The 14,115-nt window shown below is 48.2% G+C and overlaps 1 protein-coding gene across 6 annotated transcripts in view; it reads left to right on the forward strand.

Annotated features, from left to right (window-relative positions):
• Window positions 1-14,115, forward strand: part of LOC110532416 (signal peptide, CUB and EGF-like domain-containing protein 3) — a 123,469-nt gene that overhangs the window by 102,419 nt on the left and 6,935 nt on the right. For all 6 annotated transcript variants that reach the window (XM_036988363.1, XM_036988365.1, XM_036988361.1 and 3 more), the window contains 3 exons: window positions 6,136-6,252; window positions 13,627-13,749; window positions 13,882-13,995. In XM_036988363.1, the coding sequence (XP_036844258.1) occupies window positions 6,136-6,252; window positions 13,627-13,749; window positions 13,882-13,995 (354 nt within the window). The remainder of the gene's footprint in view (window positions 1-6,135; window positions 6,253-13,626; window positions 13,750-13,881; window positions 13,996-14,115) is intronic.

Raw genomic sequence — 14,115 nt, forward strand, 5'->3', positions numbered from 1 at the left:
TGGTAGAGAAATTAACATGAAATTCTCTGGCAACAGCTCTGGTGGACATTCCTGCAGTCAGCATGCCAATTGCATGCTCCCTCAAAGAGAGAATTGGGATTTTTTATTTTAGCTCATGGTCAGGGAATACGGATAGAGAAAGTAACAATGCAGTGCTGGGTGGGGGGCAGGGGGCAGGGGCAGGGGCAGGGGCAGGGGCAGGGGGCAGGGGCAGGGGCAGGGGAAGGGGCAGGGGCAGGGGCAGGGGCAGTGGCAGGGAATACGGATAGAGAAAGTAACAATGTAGTGCTGGGTGGGGGGCAGGGTCAGGGGCAGGGAGCAGGGGCAGGGGGCAGTGTCAGGGAATACAGATAGAGAAAGTAACAATGCAGTGCTGGGTGGGGGGCAGGGAGCAGGGGCAGGGGCAGGGGCAGGGGGCAGTGTCAGGGAATACAGATAGAGAAAGTAACAATGCAGTGCTGGGTGGGGGGCAGGGAGCAGGGGCAGGGGCAGGGGCAGGGGGCAGTGTCAGGGAATACAGATAGAGAAAGTAACAATGTAGTTCTGGGTGGGGGGCAGGGGGCAGGGGGCAGGGGCAGGGAATACAAATAGAGAAAGTAACAATGTAGTGCTGGGTGGGGGGCAGGGGGCAAGGGGCAGGGGCAGGGGCAGGGAATACAGATAGAGAAAGTAACAATGTAGTGCTGGGTGGGGGGCAGGGTCAGGGGCAGGGGCAGGGGCAGGGAATACAAATAGAGAAAGTAACAATGTAGTGCTGGGTGGGGGGCAGGGGCAGGGAATACAAATAGAGAAAGTAACAATGTAGTTCTGGGTGGGGGGCAGGGGGCAGGGGGCAGGGGGCAGGGGGCAGGGAATACAGATAGAGAAAGTAACAATGTAGTGCTGGGTGGGGGGCAGGGGGCAGGGGGCAGTGTCAGGGAATACAGATAGAGAAAGTAACAATGTAGTTCTGGGTGGGGGGCAGGGGGCAGGGGCAGGGTCAGGGTCAGGGGCAGGGAATACAAATAGAGAAAGTAACAATGCAGTGCTGGGTGGGGGGCAGGGGGCAGGGGGCAGGGGCAGGGGCAGGGAATACAAATAGAGAAAGTAACAATGTAGTGCTGGGTGGGGGGCAGGGGGCAGGGAATACAGATAGAGAAAGTAACAATGTAGTGCTGGGTGGGGGTCAGGGTCAGGGGCAGGGGCAGGGAATACAAATAGAGAAAGTAACAATGTAGTGCTGGGTGGGGGGCAGGGGCAGGGGGCAGTGTCAGGGAATACAGATAGAGAAAGTAACAATGCAGTGCTGGGTGGGGGGCAGGGAGCAGGGGCAGGGGCAGGGGCAGGGGGCAGTGTCAGGGAATACAGATAGAGAAAGTAACAATGCAGTGCTGGGTGGGGGGCAGGGAGCAGGGGCAGGGGCAGGGGCAGGGGGCAGTGTCAGGGAATACAGATAGAGAAAGTAACAATGCAGTGCTGGGTGGGGGGCAGGGAGCAGGGGCAGGGGCAGGGGCAGGGGCAGGGGGCAGTGTCAGGGAATACAGATAGAGAAAGTAACAATGTAGTTCTGGGTGGGGGGCAGGGGGCAGGGGGCAGGGGGCAGGGGCAGGGAATACAAATAGAGAAAGTAACAATGTAGTGCTGGGTGGGGGGCAGGGGGCAGGGGGCAGGGGCAGGGGCAGGGAATACAGATAGAGAAAGTAACAATGTAGTGCTGGGTGGGGGGCAGGGTCAGGGGCAGGGGCAGGGGCAGGGAATACAAATAGAGAAAGTAACAATGTAGTGCTGGGTGGGGGGCAGGGGCAGGGAATACAAATAGAGAAAGTAACAATGTAGTTCTGGGTGGGGGGCAGGGGGCAGGGGGCAGGGGGCAGGGAATACAGATAGAGAAAGTAACAATGTAGTGCTGGGTGGGGGGCAGGGGGCAGGGGGCAGTGTCAGGGAATACAGATAGAGAAAGTAACAATGTAGTTCTGGGTGGGGGGCAGGGGGCAGGGGCAGGGTCAGGGTCAGGGGCAGGGAATACAAATAGAGAAAGTAACAATGCAGTGCTGGGTGGGGGGCAGGGGGCAGGGGGCAGGGGCAGGGGCAGGGAATACAAATAGAGAAAGTAACAATGTAGTGCTGGGTGGGGGGCAGGGGGCAGGGAATACAGATAGAGAAAGTAACAATGTAGTGCTGGGTGGGGGGCAGGGGCAGGGAATACAGATAGAGAAAGTAACAATGTAGTGCTGGGTGGGGGGCTGGGTCAGGGTCAGGGGCAGGGGCAGGGAATACAAATAGAGAAAGTAACAATGTAGTGCTGGGTGGGGGGCAGGGGCAGGGAATACAAATAGAGAAAGTAACAATGTAGTTCTGGGTGGGGGGCAGGGGGCAGTGTCAGGGAATACAGATAGAGAAAGTAACAATGTAGTTCTGGGTGGGGGGCAGGGGCAGGGAATACAGATAGAGAAAGTAACAATGTAGTGCTGGGTGGGGGGCAGGGTCAGGGTCAGGGGCAGGGGCAGGGGCAGGGAATACAAATAGAGAAAGTAACAATGTAGTGCTGGGTGGGGGGCAGGGGGCAGGGAATACAAATAGAGAAAGTAACAATGCAGTGCTGGGTGGGGGGCAGGGGGCAGGGGGCAGTGTCAGGGAATACAGATAGAGAAAGTAACAATGTAGTTCTGGGTGGGGGGCAGGGGGCAGGGGCAGGGAATACAGATAGAGAAAGTAACAATGTAGTGCTGGGTGGGGGGCAGGGGGCAGGGGGCAGGGGCAGGGGCAGGGGGCAGGGTCAGGGAATACAGATAGAGAAAGTAACAATGTAGTTCTGGGTGGGGGGCAGGGGCAGGGAATACAGATAGAGAAAGTAACAATGTAGTGCTGGGTGGGGGGCAGGGTCAGGATCAGGGGCAGGGGCAGGGAATACAAATAGAGAAAGTAACAAGGTAGTGCTGGGTGGGGGGCAGGGGGCAGGGAATACAAATATAGAAAGTAACAATGCAGTGCTGGGTGGGGGGCAGGGGGCAGTGTCAGGGAATACAGATAGAGAAAGTAACAATGCAGTGCTGGGTGGGGGGCAGGGTCAGGGGCAGGGGCAGGGAATACAAATAGAGAAAGTAACAATGTAGTGCTGGGTGGGGGGCAGGGTCAGGGGCAGGGGCAGGGAATACAAATAGAGAAAGTAACAATGTAGTGCTGGGTGGGGGGCAGGGGGCAGGGGGCAGTGTCAGGGAATACAGATAGAGAAAGTAACAATGCAGTGCTGGGTGGGGGGCAGGGGGCAGGGGGCAGTGTCAGGGAATACAGATAGAGAAAGTAACAATGTAGTTCTGGGTGGGGGGCAGGGTCAGGGGCAGGGGCAGGGAATACAAATAGAGAAAGTAACAATGTAGTGCTGGGTGGGGGGCAGGGTCAGGGGCAGGGGCAGGGAATACAAATAGAGAAAGTAACAATGTAGTGCTGGGTGGGGGGCAGGGGCAGGGAATACAAATAGAGAAAGTAACAATGTAGTGCTGGGTGGGGGGCAGGGGCAGGGAATACAAATAGAGAAAGTAACAATGTAGTGCTGGGTGGGGGGCAGGGGCAGGGAATACAAATAGAGAAAGTAACAATGTAGTGCTGGGTGGGGGGCAGGGTCAGGGGCAGAGGCAGGGAATACAAATAGAGAAAGTAACAATGTAGTGCTGGGTGGGGGGCAGGGGCAGGGAATACAAATAGAGAAAGTAACAATGTAGTGCTGGGTGGGGGGTAGGGGGCAGGGGGCAGTGTCAGGGAATACAGATAGAGAAAGTAACAATGTAGTTCTGGGTGGGGGGCAGGGGGCAGGGAATACAGATAGAGAAAGTAACAATGTAGTGCTGGGTGGGGGGCAGGGGGCAGGGGGCAGTGTCAGGGAATACAGATAGAGAAAGTAACAATGTAGTGCTGGGTGGGGGGCAGGGGGCAGGGGGCAGTGTCAGGGAATACAGATAGAGAAAGTAACAATGTAGTTCTGGGTGGGGGGCAGGGGGCAGGGGGCAGGGGCAGGGGCAGGGGCAGGGGCAGGGAATACAAATGGAGAAAGTAACAATGTAGTGCTGGGTGGGGGGCAGGGGCAGGGGCAGGGGCAGGGGCAGGGGCAGGGAATACAAATAGAGAAAGTAACAATGTAGTGCTGGGTGGGGGGCAGGGTCAGGGTCAGGGGCAGGGGCAGGGAATACAAATAGAGAAAGTAACAATGTAGTGCTGGGTGGGGGGCAGGGTCAGGGTCAGGGGCAGGGGCAGGGAATACAAATAGAGAAAGTAACAATGTAGTGCTGGGTGGGGGGCAGGGGGCAGGGGGCAGGGGGCAGGGGCAGGGAATACAGATAGAGAAAGTAACAATGTAGTGCTGGGTGGGGGGCAGGGGGCAGGGGGCAGGGAATACAGATAGAGAAAGTAACAATGTAGTGCTGGGTGGGGGGCAGGGTCAGGGTCAGGGACAGGGGCAGGGAATACAAATAGAGAAAGTAACAATGTAGTGCTGGGTGGGGGGCAGGGGCAGGGAATACAAATAGAGAAAGTAACAATGTAGTGCTGGGTGGGGGGCAGGGGGCAGGGAATACAGATAGAGAAAGTAACAATGTAGTGCTGGGTGGGGGGCAGGGTCAGGGTCAGGGGCAGGGGCAGGGAATACAAATAGAGAAAGTAACAATGTAGTGCTGGGTGGGGGGCAGGGTCAGGGGCAGGGGCAGGGAATACAGATAGAGAAAGTAACAATGTAGTGCTGGGTGGGGGGCAGGGGGCAGGGGGCAGGGGGCAGGGGCAGGGAATACAAATAGAGAAAGTAACAATGTAGTGCTGGGTGGGGGGCAGGGGGCAGGGGGCAGGGGGCAGGGGCAGGGAATACAAATAGAGAAAGTAACAATGTAGTGCTGGGTGGGGGGCAGGGGGCAGGGGGCAGGGGGCAGGGGCAGGGAATACAAATAGAGAAAGTAACAATGTAGTGCTGGGTGGGGGGCAGGGGGCAGGGGGCAGGGGCAGGGAATACAGATAGAGAAAGTAACAATGTAGTGCTGGGTGGGGGGCAGGGTCAGGGTCAGGGGCAGGGGCAGGGAATACAAATAGAGAAAGTAACAATGTAGTGCTGGGTGGGGGGCAGGGGCAGGGAATACAAATAGAGAAAGTAACAATGTAGTGCTGGGTGGGGGGCAGGGGGCAGGGAAGTTGGCTGGAGTGGTATGGGCTATTTCTTTTAGACAGACAGGGTCAGGGGCAGGGTCAGGGAATACAGATAGAGAAAGTAACAATGTAGTTCTGGGTGGGGGGCAGGGGGCAGGGAAGTTGGCTGGAGTGGTATGGGCTATTTCTTTTAGACAGACAGGGGCAGGGGGCAGTGTCAGGGAATACAGATAGAGAAAGTAACAATGTAGTGCTGGGTGGGGGGCAGGGGCAGGGGCAGGGGGCAGGGGCAGGGAATACAGATAGAGAAAGTAACAATGTAGTGCTGGGTGGGGGGCAGGGGGCAGGGGGCAGTGTCAGGGAATACAGATAGAGAAAGTAACAATGTAGTGCTGGGTGGGGGGCAGGGTCAGGGGCAGGGGCAGTGTCAGGGAATACAGATAGAGAAAGTAACAATGTAGTGCTGGGTGGGGGGCAGGGTCAGGGGCAGGGGGCAGGGTCAGGGAATACAGATAGAGAAAGTAACAATGTAGTGCTGGGTGGGGGGCAGGGGGCAGGGAAGTTGGCTGGAGTGGTATGGGCTATTTCTTTTAGACAGACATATTCAAGACTCTCTGCTTCTCAGACAAATTATTTCCAAGTGGCTTCAGAACAAAATAATGAGAAGTTTGCAAGATAGTGAGCTAGAGGGAACGTTCATTAAATTGTATTTTTTTTAGAGGACGAAACAGGGATATGGGGAAATGATCGACAGGTAGTTCGGGAATTGAAAAATGGGCCAAAGCTCCTGTTATCAGTAGGGGAAACGTACTCCTGCTCAGACTGTCAACCAATGTCTCATTCCAAACAAAATGATTTTCAATTTTAAAAAACGTTTTGTTATTTGCCAGGTCGCATTGCAATTTATTACTAATCCAAGCTGCCATAAATAGTGTTTTTTTCTCATTATAAAATCTTAAATGAGTTGTAAGAAGTTGTGTAAGTGAATAATGTGAATTCATACCTGTCTCTCTATATTTTCCCTCTTCCCAGACATTGACGAGTGTTCTTTTGACCGGGCGTGTGACCATTCCTGCGTCAACTCCCCTGGCAGCTTCCAGTGCTTCTGTCATAAAGGCTATGTTCTCTACGGTCTGGCACATTGTGGAGGTAAGGTGACACTTATCCCCCCTCTCCAGGGCTTTGTACACTATTACTCACCCAGTCCACCACACTTCTCTAGACCGTTATCCCTCGTAACTTGAATATTCATTGGCATTACTTCATCTAGTTTCTATACCAGCTGTATTTTGTGTAGTCTGTTTGTATGGCTCCTTATTCCATATTGCTCATCAGACCAGTCAGTCTAATGCTGATGCAATTCCGAGTTGGAGGAAGACTGATTTAGCCTTGATTTTGTGACATGAGTAGTACACAGTAGCACCCATGGCTCCACCTGTTGCACTAAAACAAACAACTCTTAATAGAGGACGTGCTTGATGCTGTGGTAAAGTTAATCTATTCCAGTGTGGTAGAGGTTTGGTAGTTCCAGACGACAGGTGTGTGCTAGATCTGCAGGGTAGAGAGAGGGAGGGACCTGTTTGAGCACATCAGGCTGTTTCAGCGGTCCTTTGATGGTCTGTTTATCACGGGTCTGAATCTGAAGCTGTCTCCAGAGACCTCTCAGCAGAGGGTCTCTCAGAGGAGGTGTAGGACATTGAGAGAGTGACAGAGAGAGACAGAGAGAGAGAGAGAAAGAGGCAGAGTGAGACAGAGAAAGAGGAGAGAGAGAATTCACAAAATGGGACAAACACCAAATTGAGACTCCATGTACAGCATAATATCCTCCATGTACAGCATAAAACACCAAATAATGCATGCAGAGCAGAATTAGGCTGATACCCACTAATGATCAAAATCCAGAAAAAGAGGCGTTAAATTCTACAACCACTTAAAAGGAAGCGATTCCCAAACCTTCCATAACAAAGCCATCACCAACAGAGAGATGAACCTGGAGAAGAGTCCACTAAGCAAGCTGTTCCTGGGGCTCTGTTCACAAACACAAACAGACCCCACAGAGCTCAAGGAGAGCAACACAATTAGACCCAAGCATACCATGAGAAAACAAAAAGATAATTACTTGACACATTGGGAATAATTTACAAAAAAACTGAGCAAACTAGAATGCTATTGGGCCCTAAACAGAGAGTACACAGTGGCAGAATACCTGACCACTGTGACTGACCAAAACTTAAGGAAAGCTTTGACTATGTACAGACTCAGTGAGCATAGCCTTGCTATTGAGAAAGGCCGCCGTGGGCAGACCTGGCTCTCAAGAGAAGACAGGCTATGTGCTCACTGCCAACAAAATGAGATGGAATTTGAGCTGCACTTCCTAACCTCCTGCCCAATGTATGACCATTTTAGAGAGACATATTTCCCTCAGATTACACAAAAAATCTGAAAACAAACCCAATTTTTATAAACTCCCATATCTATTCGGTGAAATACCACAGTGTGCCATCACAGCAGCAATATTTGTGACCTGTTGCCACAAGAAAAGGGCAACCAGTGAAAAACAAACACCATTGTAAATACAACCCATATTTATGTTTATTTATTTTCCCTTTTGTACTTAACAATTTGCACATAATATGACATTAAAATGTCTTTATTCTTTTGGAACTTTTGTGAGTGTAATGTTTACTGTAAATTGTAATTGTTTATTTCACTTTTTTTATTATCTACTTTACTTGCTTTGGCAAAGTTAACAGATGTTTTCCATGCCAATAAAGCCCTTAAATTGAAATTGAATTGAGAGAGACAGAGAGAGAGAGAGACAAAGAGAAATAGAGACAAAGAGAGAGCGACAGAGAGAGAGGAGGGAGAAAGAGACACAGAGAGAGAGAGAGAGACAGAGAGACAGACTATGTACACACACAAAACACATAGCTTTCCAATTATTTCTTCTCCATTCTTGTTTGTTTTGACAGGTCTATCAATGCAGGAATGTTATGATAGAATATTTCCAGCACATGGAATGTAATATGTGTGAATGAGAGGGCAGAATAGTTGCCTGGCATAAGAGCTGTGTGTGTATCTGTGTGCCATTCTAGAAAAGTCCTACTGGTGATGAATGACTCTCCCTCCCTTTTCTAGTCTACACTGTCGGAACTGTTAGATAACCCTGAGATTTATGTTGCTTCCCCTGCACCTCCTCTTCCACAGCAGTAACCAAGGTTGTGTTATTCCCCACCGTAGTTTATCAGTTGAAATATAGCTGCCAAACACGCCAGAGACTGCTGCTCAGTGCTTAACAATGGACTCACCCTAAATAACCCCTATTAGGTCAGTGACCTGCTGTGGAGGCCTGTCATCACTGGCTTCAGCTGACGTGAGAGAGACTACCCTGACTGAGACATTAGGAAAACCACATGGTGGAGTTACATTGTGGCGTTAAAGTGAGAGAGGCATGTATTGAGGTGGTACGGTAGCTGTAGAGTAGATGTTACAGTCTGATTATTCCATCTGAATGAATCAATATGTTGTTTACATAAAACCAAGTTGATATTAGATATCATTAGAATACAACTTAAATATGTGTTGAATTTGACTTGGTTACAATCACTTGATAAGCATTGAGTAGACTTAAACTTCTTAAGGCTAGGTGGGACACTAGCGCCCCATCTCGACAACATCCGGTGAAATTGCAGAGCACGAAATTCAAAATACAAAAAAATTGTTAAAATTAAACATTCATGAAAATACATGTGTCAGACATCATTTAAAAGATTAACTTCTTGTTAATCCAGCCGCTTTGTCAGATTTCAAAAAGGCTTTACGGCGAAAGCATACCATCTGAGGACAGCGCCCTGCACATAAAATCTTTAAAAACATTTTCCTAACAAGCAGAGGCGTCACAAAAGACAGAAATAGCAATAAAATAAATCACTTACCTTTGAAGATCTTCCTCTGTTTGGAACCCCAAGGGTCCCACCTACACAACAAATGGTAGTTTTGTTCGATAAAGTCCTTCTTTATATCCCCAAAAAGTCATTCCATTCGTTCAACATGCAGACAAAGCAATCCCAAAAGTTACCAATAAACTTCGTCCAAACAAGTCAAACAACGTTTCTAATCAATCCTCAGGTACCCTAATATGTAAAGAAATGATACAATTTAAGACGGAGAATAGTATGTCCAATACCGGAAATAAATAATGAAGTGCGCACCCTCATCCACGCGTGCCAAAAGATTACAGTCCAAATGATAGCCACCTTGAAAAACTACAAATTCTAGCTCATTTAAATAAAAAAAAACAAGCCTGAAACCCTTTCTAAAGACTGTTTACATCTAGTGGAAGCCAAAGGAACTGCAATCTGGGAGGATTTCCTTTGAATATCCCATAGACAAGTGTCTGAATAGGTGGTGACCTCAAAAAAAAGAATTCCGGATGGATTCTCCTCGGGTTTTTGCCAGCCATATCAGTTCTGTTATACTCACAGACATTATTTTAACAGTTTTAGAAACTTCGGAATGTGTGCTATCCAATACTACCAATTATTTGCATATCCTAGCTTCTGGGCCTAAGCAACAGGCAGTTTACTTTGGGCACGTCAGTTATCCGAACTTCCGAATACCGCCCCCTAGGACTAAGAAGTTTTTAAGAAGACAAGGTACCCCATTCTCTACAGACATGGTGCCCTCTGTTTACTGTTGACCTTCACAGTCAAACTGTGATTAGCCTATTCTACAGCCTCTCAGTCTCACTGGAGTCTGGGGCAGAAGAATGTGTGTCTGCGTGTCAGGGAGATGACAGGTATTGATGCCTATTGAAGAAAGCAAGAGCCGGCGGGTGAGCTAGCTCATTTTCATGTTTCTTTTCGTTCCCCCCTGGAGTTGGAGTAATGCCTTTGACACCAGCGGATGATATCATCCACAGACAATAATGATGCATGAGGTCAGCATTCATGTCAATCTGAATGTCTTTTTCTTCTCTCTCTTTGACTCTTCACTCTCATTCTCCAATCCCACATTGGCCTCTGGGATGAATGAGTTGATTTATTCTTCTGAATCTCTCTCTCTCTCTCTCTCTCTCTCTCTCTCTCTCTCTCTCTCTCTCTCTCTTTCTCTCTCTCTCTCTCTCTCTCTCTCTCTCTCTCTCTCTCTCTCTCTATCTCTCTCTCTCTCTCTCTCTCTCTCTCTCTCTCTCTCTCTCTCTCTCTCTCTTTCTCTTTCTCTCTCTCTCTCTCTCTCTCTCTCTCTCTCTCTCTCTCTCTCTCTTTCTCTCTCTCTCTCTCTCTCTCTCTCTCTCTTTCTCTTTCTCTTTCTCTTTCTCTCTCTCTCTCTCTCTCTCTCCCTCTCTCTCTCTCTCTCTCTCTTTCTCTTTCTCTTTCTCTCTCTCTCTCTCTCTCTCTCTCTCTCTCTCTCTCTCTCTCTCTCTCTCTTTCTCTTTCTCTTTCTCTCTCTCTCTCTCTCTCTCTCTCTCTCTCTCTCTCTCTCTCTCTCTTCTCTCTCTCTCTCTCTCTGTGTGTCTCACTCTCTGTCTCTCACTCTCTGCCTCTCACTCTCTCTTTCTCTCAATCTCTCTGTCTCTCTCTCTCTCATTACAGTTTTTCTCAATTGCTAAAACACTAAAACCCATTGGCTGAACAAAGTTCTCAGTTGCCTGGACTCATTTAGCTAATTATGCAGTCTGTTGTCAATACCTTAAACCATTTCACATGATAAAACAGATCTCACTTAGACTTTTCAGCAAAACTCTAAACACATTCTCATTCTCAAAACACATTCTGCACTCTAATGCACATGTCATCCATACTGGTAAACACAAGTGGCAACAATCAAATACAAATACAGAACATATGTCATTGATTGAACACAACCACTCAAAATTGATTTAACCTGTTTCAAATGATGCGACACAACCAATATAAACCAGTTCAGAGAGCAAACAGTTTGTTGAAGGTGGGAAGGAGAAAGTCTGAGAATGGATACTGTTGTACAGTGCATTGTAGGCTGTATACTGTACAATGGATTAATTGTATGGCCCTAAACATTGTGCTTTCCATTTATTAACAGTACTGACTGCTCAATAGATTTTGACTGGTTGCAGGTTCATATCAACAAAGAACAAGAATTACAGTATCACAGAGACAAAGGACAAGTTTGTGAGATCTGAACTGTAAAAATAGGGGTACAAGGAGGAGGAAGAACAAAAAACAAAATTGCAAAGAGCAAAGCAGAGTAGTAATTCCTGATCAGTTTTGAGCTACTATGATAGAACATGTATTCGTTCATCAAAAGACAATGACGGAAAAATATGAATGTTTTTTTAGATTAAAAATGTACTTCTCCCTGAGAATTGTATGTTTTGAACAATGTGTTTTCTATTTTTCGGTGTATTGTTTACTGACTGCTTGAGAGTGAATATAATTTTGAGAGCAGTGTTTGATTTTGAACACAGGTAAAACTGTTTTGAGGCGAATGTTTCATTTTGCAAGAGGAGTCAGAGGTTATGTAAATAGTGCTTGAAGATGAGGTTTTGCGTTTAATGTTTTCAGGAAATGAAGCAAGGTTTCAGAAATCGTGTTTTAGCAATTGAGAAAAACTCTAAATGGAGTTATTCAAGGTGAAGGTCAGATTTCTTCAGACAAGCAGCTTGACAGACAGATGCATCTCCTTTGCTTTGTGACAACACAACCCCAGCCAAACACTATTGATGAAGTCATCATCTTCATGGTGGGAGAGAGCAGTGGAGGCTTGCAGACTGTTTGATTCACGCTGAATAATCAAGCTAATCGATATTCTATCAGCAGGCCACATCATCAATCACTGTTATTATCTGTGTTTCTCTCCTGGTGTCCCTGTCACTAAGCTTGGCTTGGCCCAGCACCGAGCCACACCCCTTTGCCTTGTCCCCCTCATCCTCAGCACCAAGCCACACCGCCTTGTCTTGTCCCCCTCATCCTCAGCACCAAGCCACACCGCCTTGCCTTGTCCCCCTCATCCTCAGCACCAAGCCACACCGCCTTGCCTTGTCCCCCTCATCCTCAGCACCAAGCCACACCGCCTTGCCTTGTCCCCCTCATCCTCAGCCCCAAGCCACACTTCCTTGCCTTGTCCCCCTCATCCTCAGCACCAAGCCACACCCCCTTGCCTTGTCATTCTCAGCCCAGAGACACACCGTCTTGCCTTGTCCTCCTCATCCTCAGCCCAGAGACACACCACCTTGCCTTGTCCTCCTCATCCTCAGGCCCGAGCCACACCGCCTTGCCTTGTCCTCCTCATCCTCAGGCCCGGGCCACACCGCCTTGCCTTGTCCTCCTCATCCTCAGCACCGAGCCACACCACCTTGCCTTGTCCTCCTCATCCTCAGCACTGAGCCACACCGCCTTGCCTTGTCCTCCTCATCCTCAGCCCAGAGACACACCACCTTGCCTTGTCCTCCTCATCCTCAGGCTCGGGCCACACTGCCTTGCCTTGTCCTCCTCATCCTCAGAACCGAGCCACACCGCCTTGCCTTGGTTTTGGTTTATGTGTGTTAAAAAGTTATTATCATTTACTCCTCTCTGGCTCTGTAAAGTCCCTCCAAGTGTTCTTCTTCCCAAAGAGAGAGAATTTTGGTGGGAAGAGAAGTTTCTGACCAAGGGGAAATGCAAAGCAGTGATATCACGTCCTGGATTCAAATGAGAAATCAGGCCTGTTTATAAAAACAGACATTCATATTTTGTAGACGTGATCACTGACAGTAGAACTGAGTTAGTGAGTTAGTGAGTGAGTGAGTGAGTGAGTGAGTGAGTGAGTGAGTGAGTGAGTGAGTGAGTGAGTGAGTGTGCATACAGTACCAGTCAAAAGTTTGGCCACACACAAGTTTTTTCTTAATTTTTACTATTTTCAACCCAATTGAGATGGTTTGAGATGAGTTGGGCCGCAGAGTGAAGGAAGGGCAGCCAACAAGTGCTCAGCATATGTGGGAACTCCTTCAAGGCTGTTGGAATAGCATTCCAAACCCTTGAATGAGTAGGTGTGTCCAAACTTTTGACTGGTACTGTATGTCTATGTGTTTGATGTGTTGAATTGTTGCCTTGTGGATTTCCACTCATATGAGTGTTTTGGTAGCTGGGTCTAGACACAGGTAACTGTGATAATAAAAGTGTCTGGAACTCTATTGGAGGGATTTGACACCATCTTCCATGAGAAATTCCATTTTGTTGATGGTGGTGGAAAAAGCTGTCTCAGCCACCGCTCCAGAATCTCTCATTGGTGTTACAATTGGGTTGAGATCTGGTGACTGAGACACACACCCTTTATACCCCATTCTCATTTGAGACCCCTTTTGAGATATGTATTTCTTCTTGCCATGGTAGCCAAAATAACGAGCAACTGGTCATTTTTATACATAACCCTAAGCATTCTGGGATGTTTTAATTGCTTAATTAACTCAGCGCTGGGTTTCAAAGTATTTTGTATCTCAAGTTTTTATCTCAAGTATTTACTGAAGTTTACCTGTACATGGTCATAACTGTCCATTTTCCTCTGCAGATATTGATGAGTGCAGTATAAACCGCGGTAGCTGTAAATACGGCTGTGTCAACACTCAGGGCAGCTATGAGTGTACTTGTCCAACTGGATACAAGCTGCACTGGAACAGGAAGGACTGCATTGGTATGTAACAACACCACCACCCGGTGGTCAGGACATAGAAACACACATTAAGGCGTGGTTCCAAAGTCATGGAAAGGATGTTGTAATTGATGAGTAGTGTATGATTGTGGTGTTGTTTTTATGTTCATCCAGAGCTGGTGAAATGTCTGCCTGGCCTAGCTCCCAAGACCACTCTGACCTGCAGTAAAACCGGCAAGAAAGAGAGCTGCTCCCTCACCTGCACCTCCAAGGCTCACTATCTGGCAGGTAGAGGCATCCATATACAATATCAGCGTTAATACACATTGTTACAGTTTCTATCTCAAATATTGTGTGCTATTGATTTAAATGACTTCTGACTGAAGCTGTAACGATATGTTGAATCAT

Source organism: Oncorhynchus mykiss, chromosome 9 (assembly GCF_013265735.2).
Source record: "Oncorhynchus mykiss isolate Arlee chromosome 9, USDA_OmykA_1.1, whole genome shotgun sequence".
Classification (NCBI taxonomy): domain Eukaryota; kingdom Metazoa; phylum Chordata; class Actinopteri; order Salmoniformes; family Salmonidae; genus Oncorhynchus; species Oncorhynchus mykiss.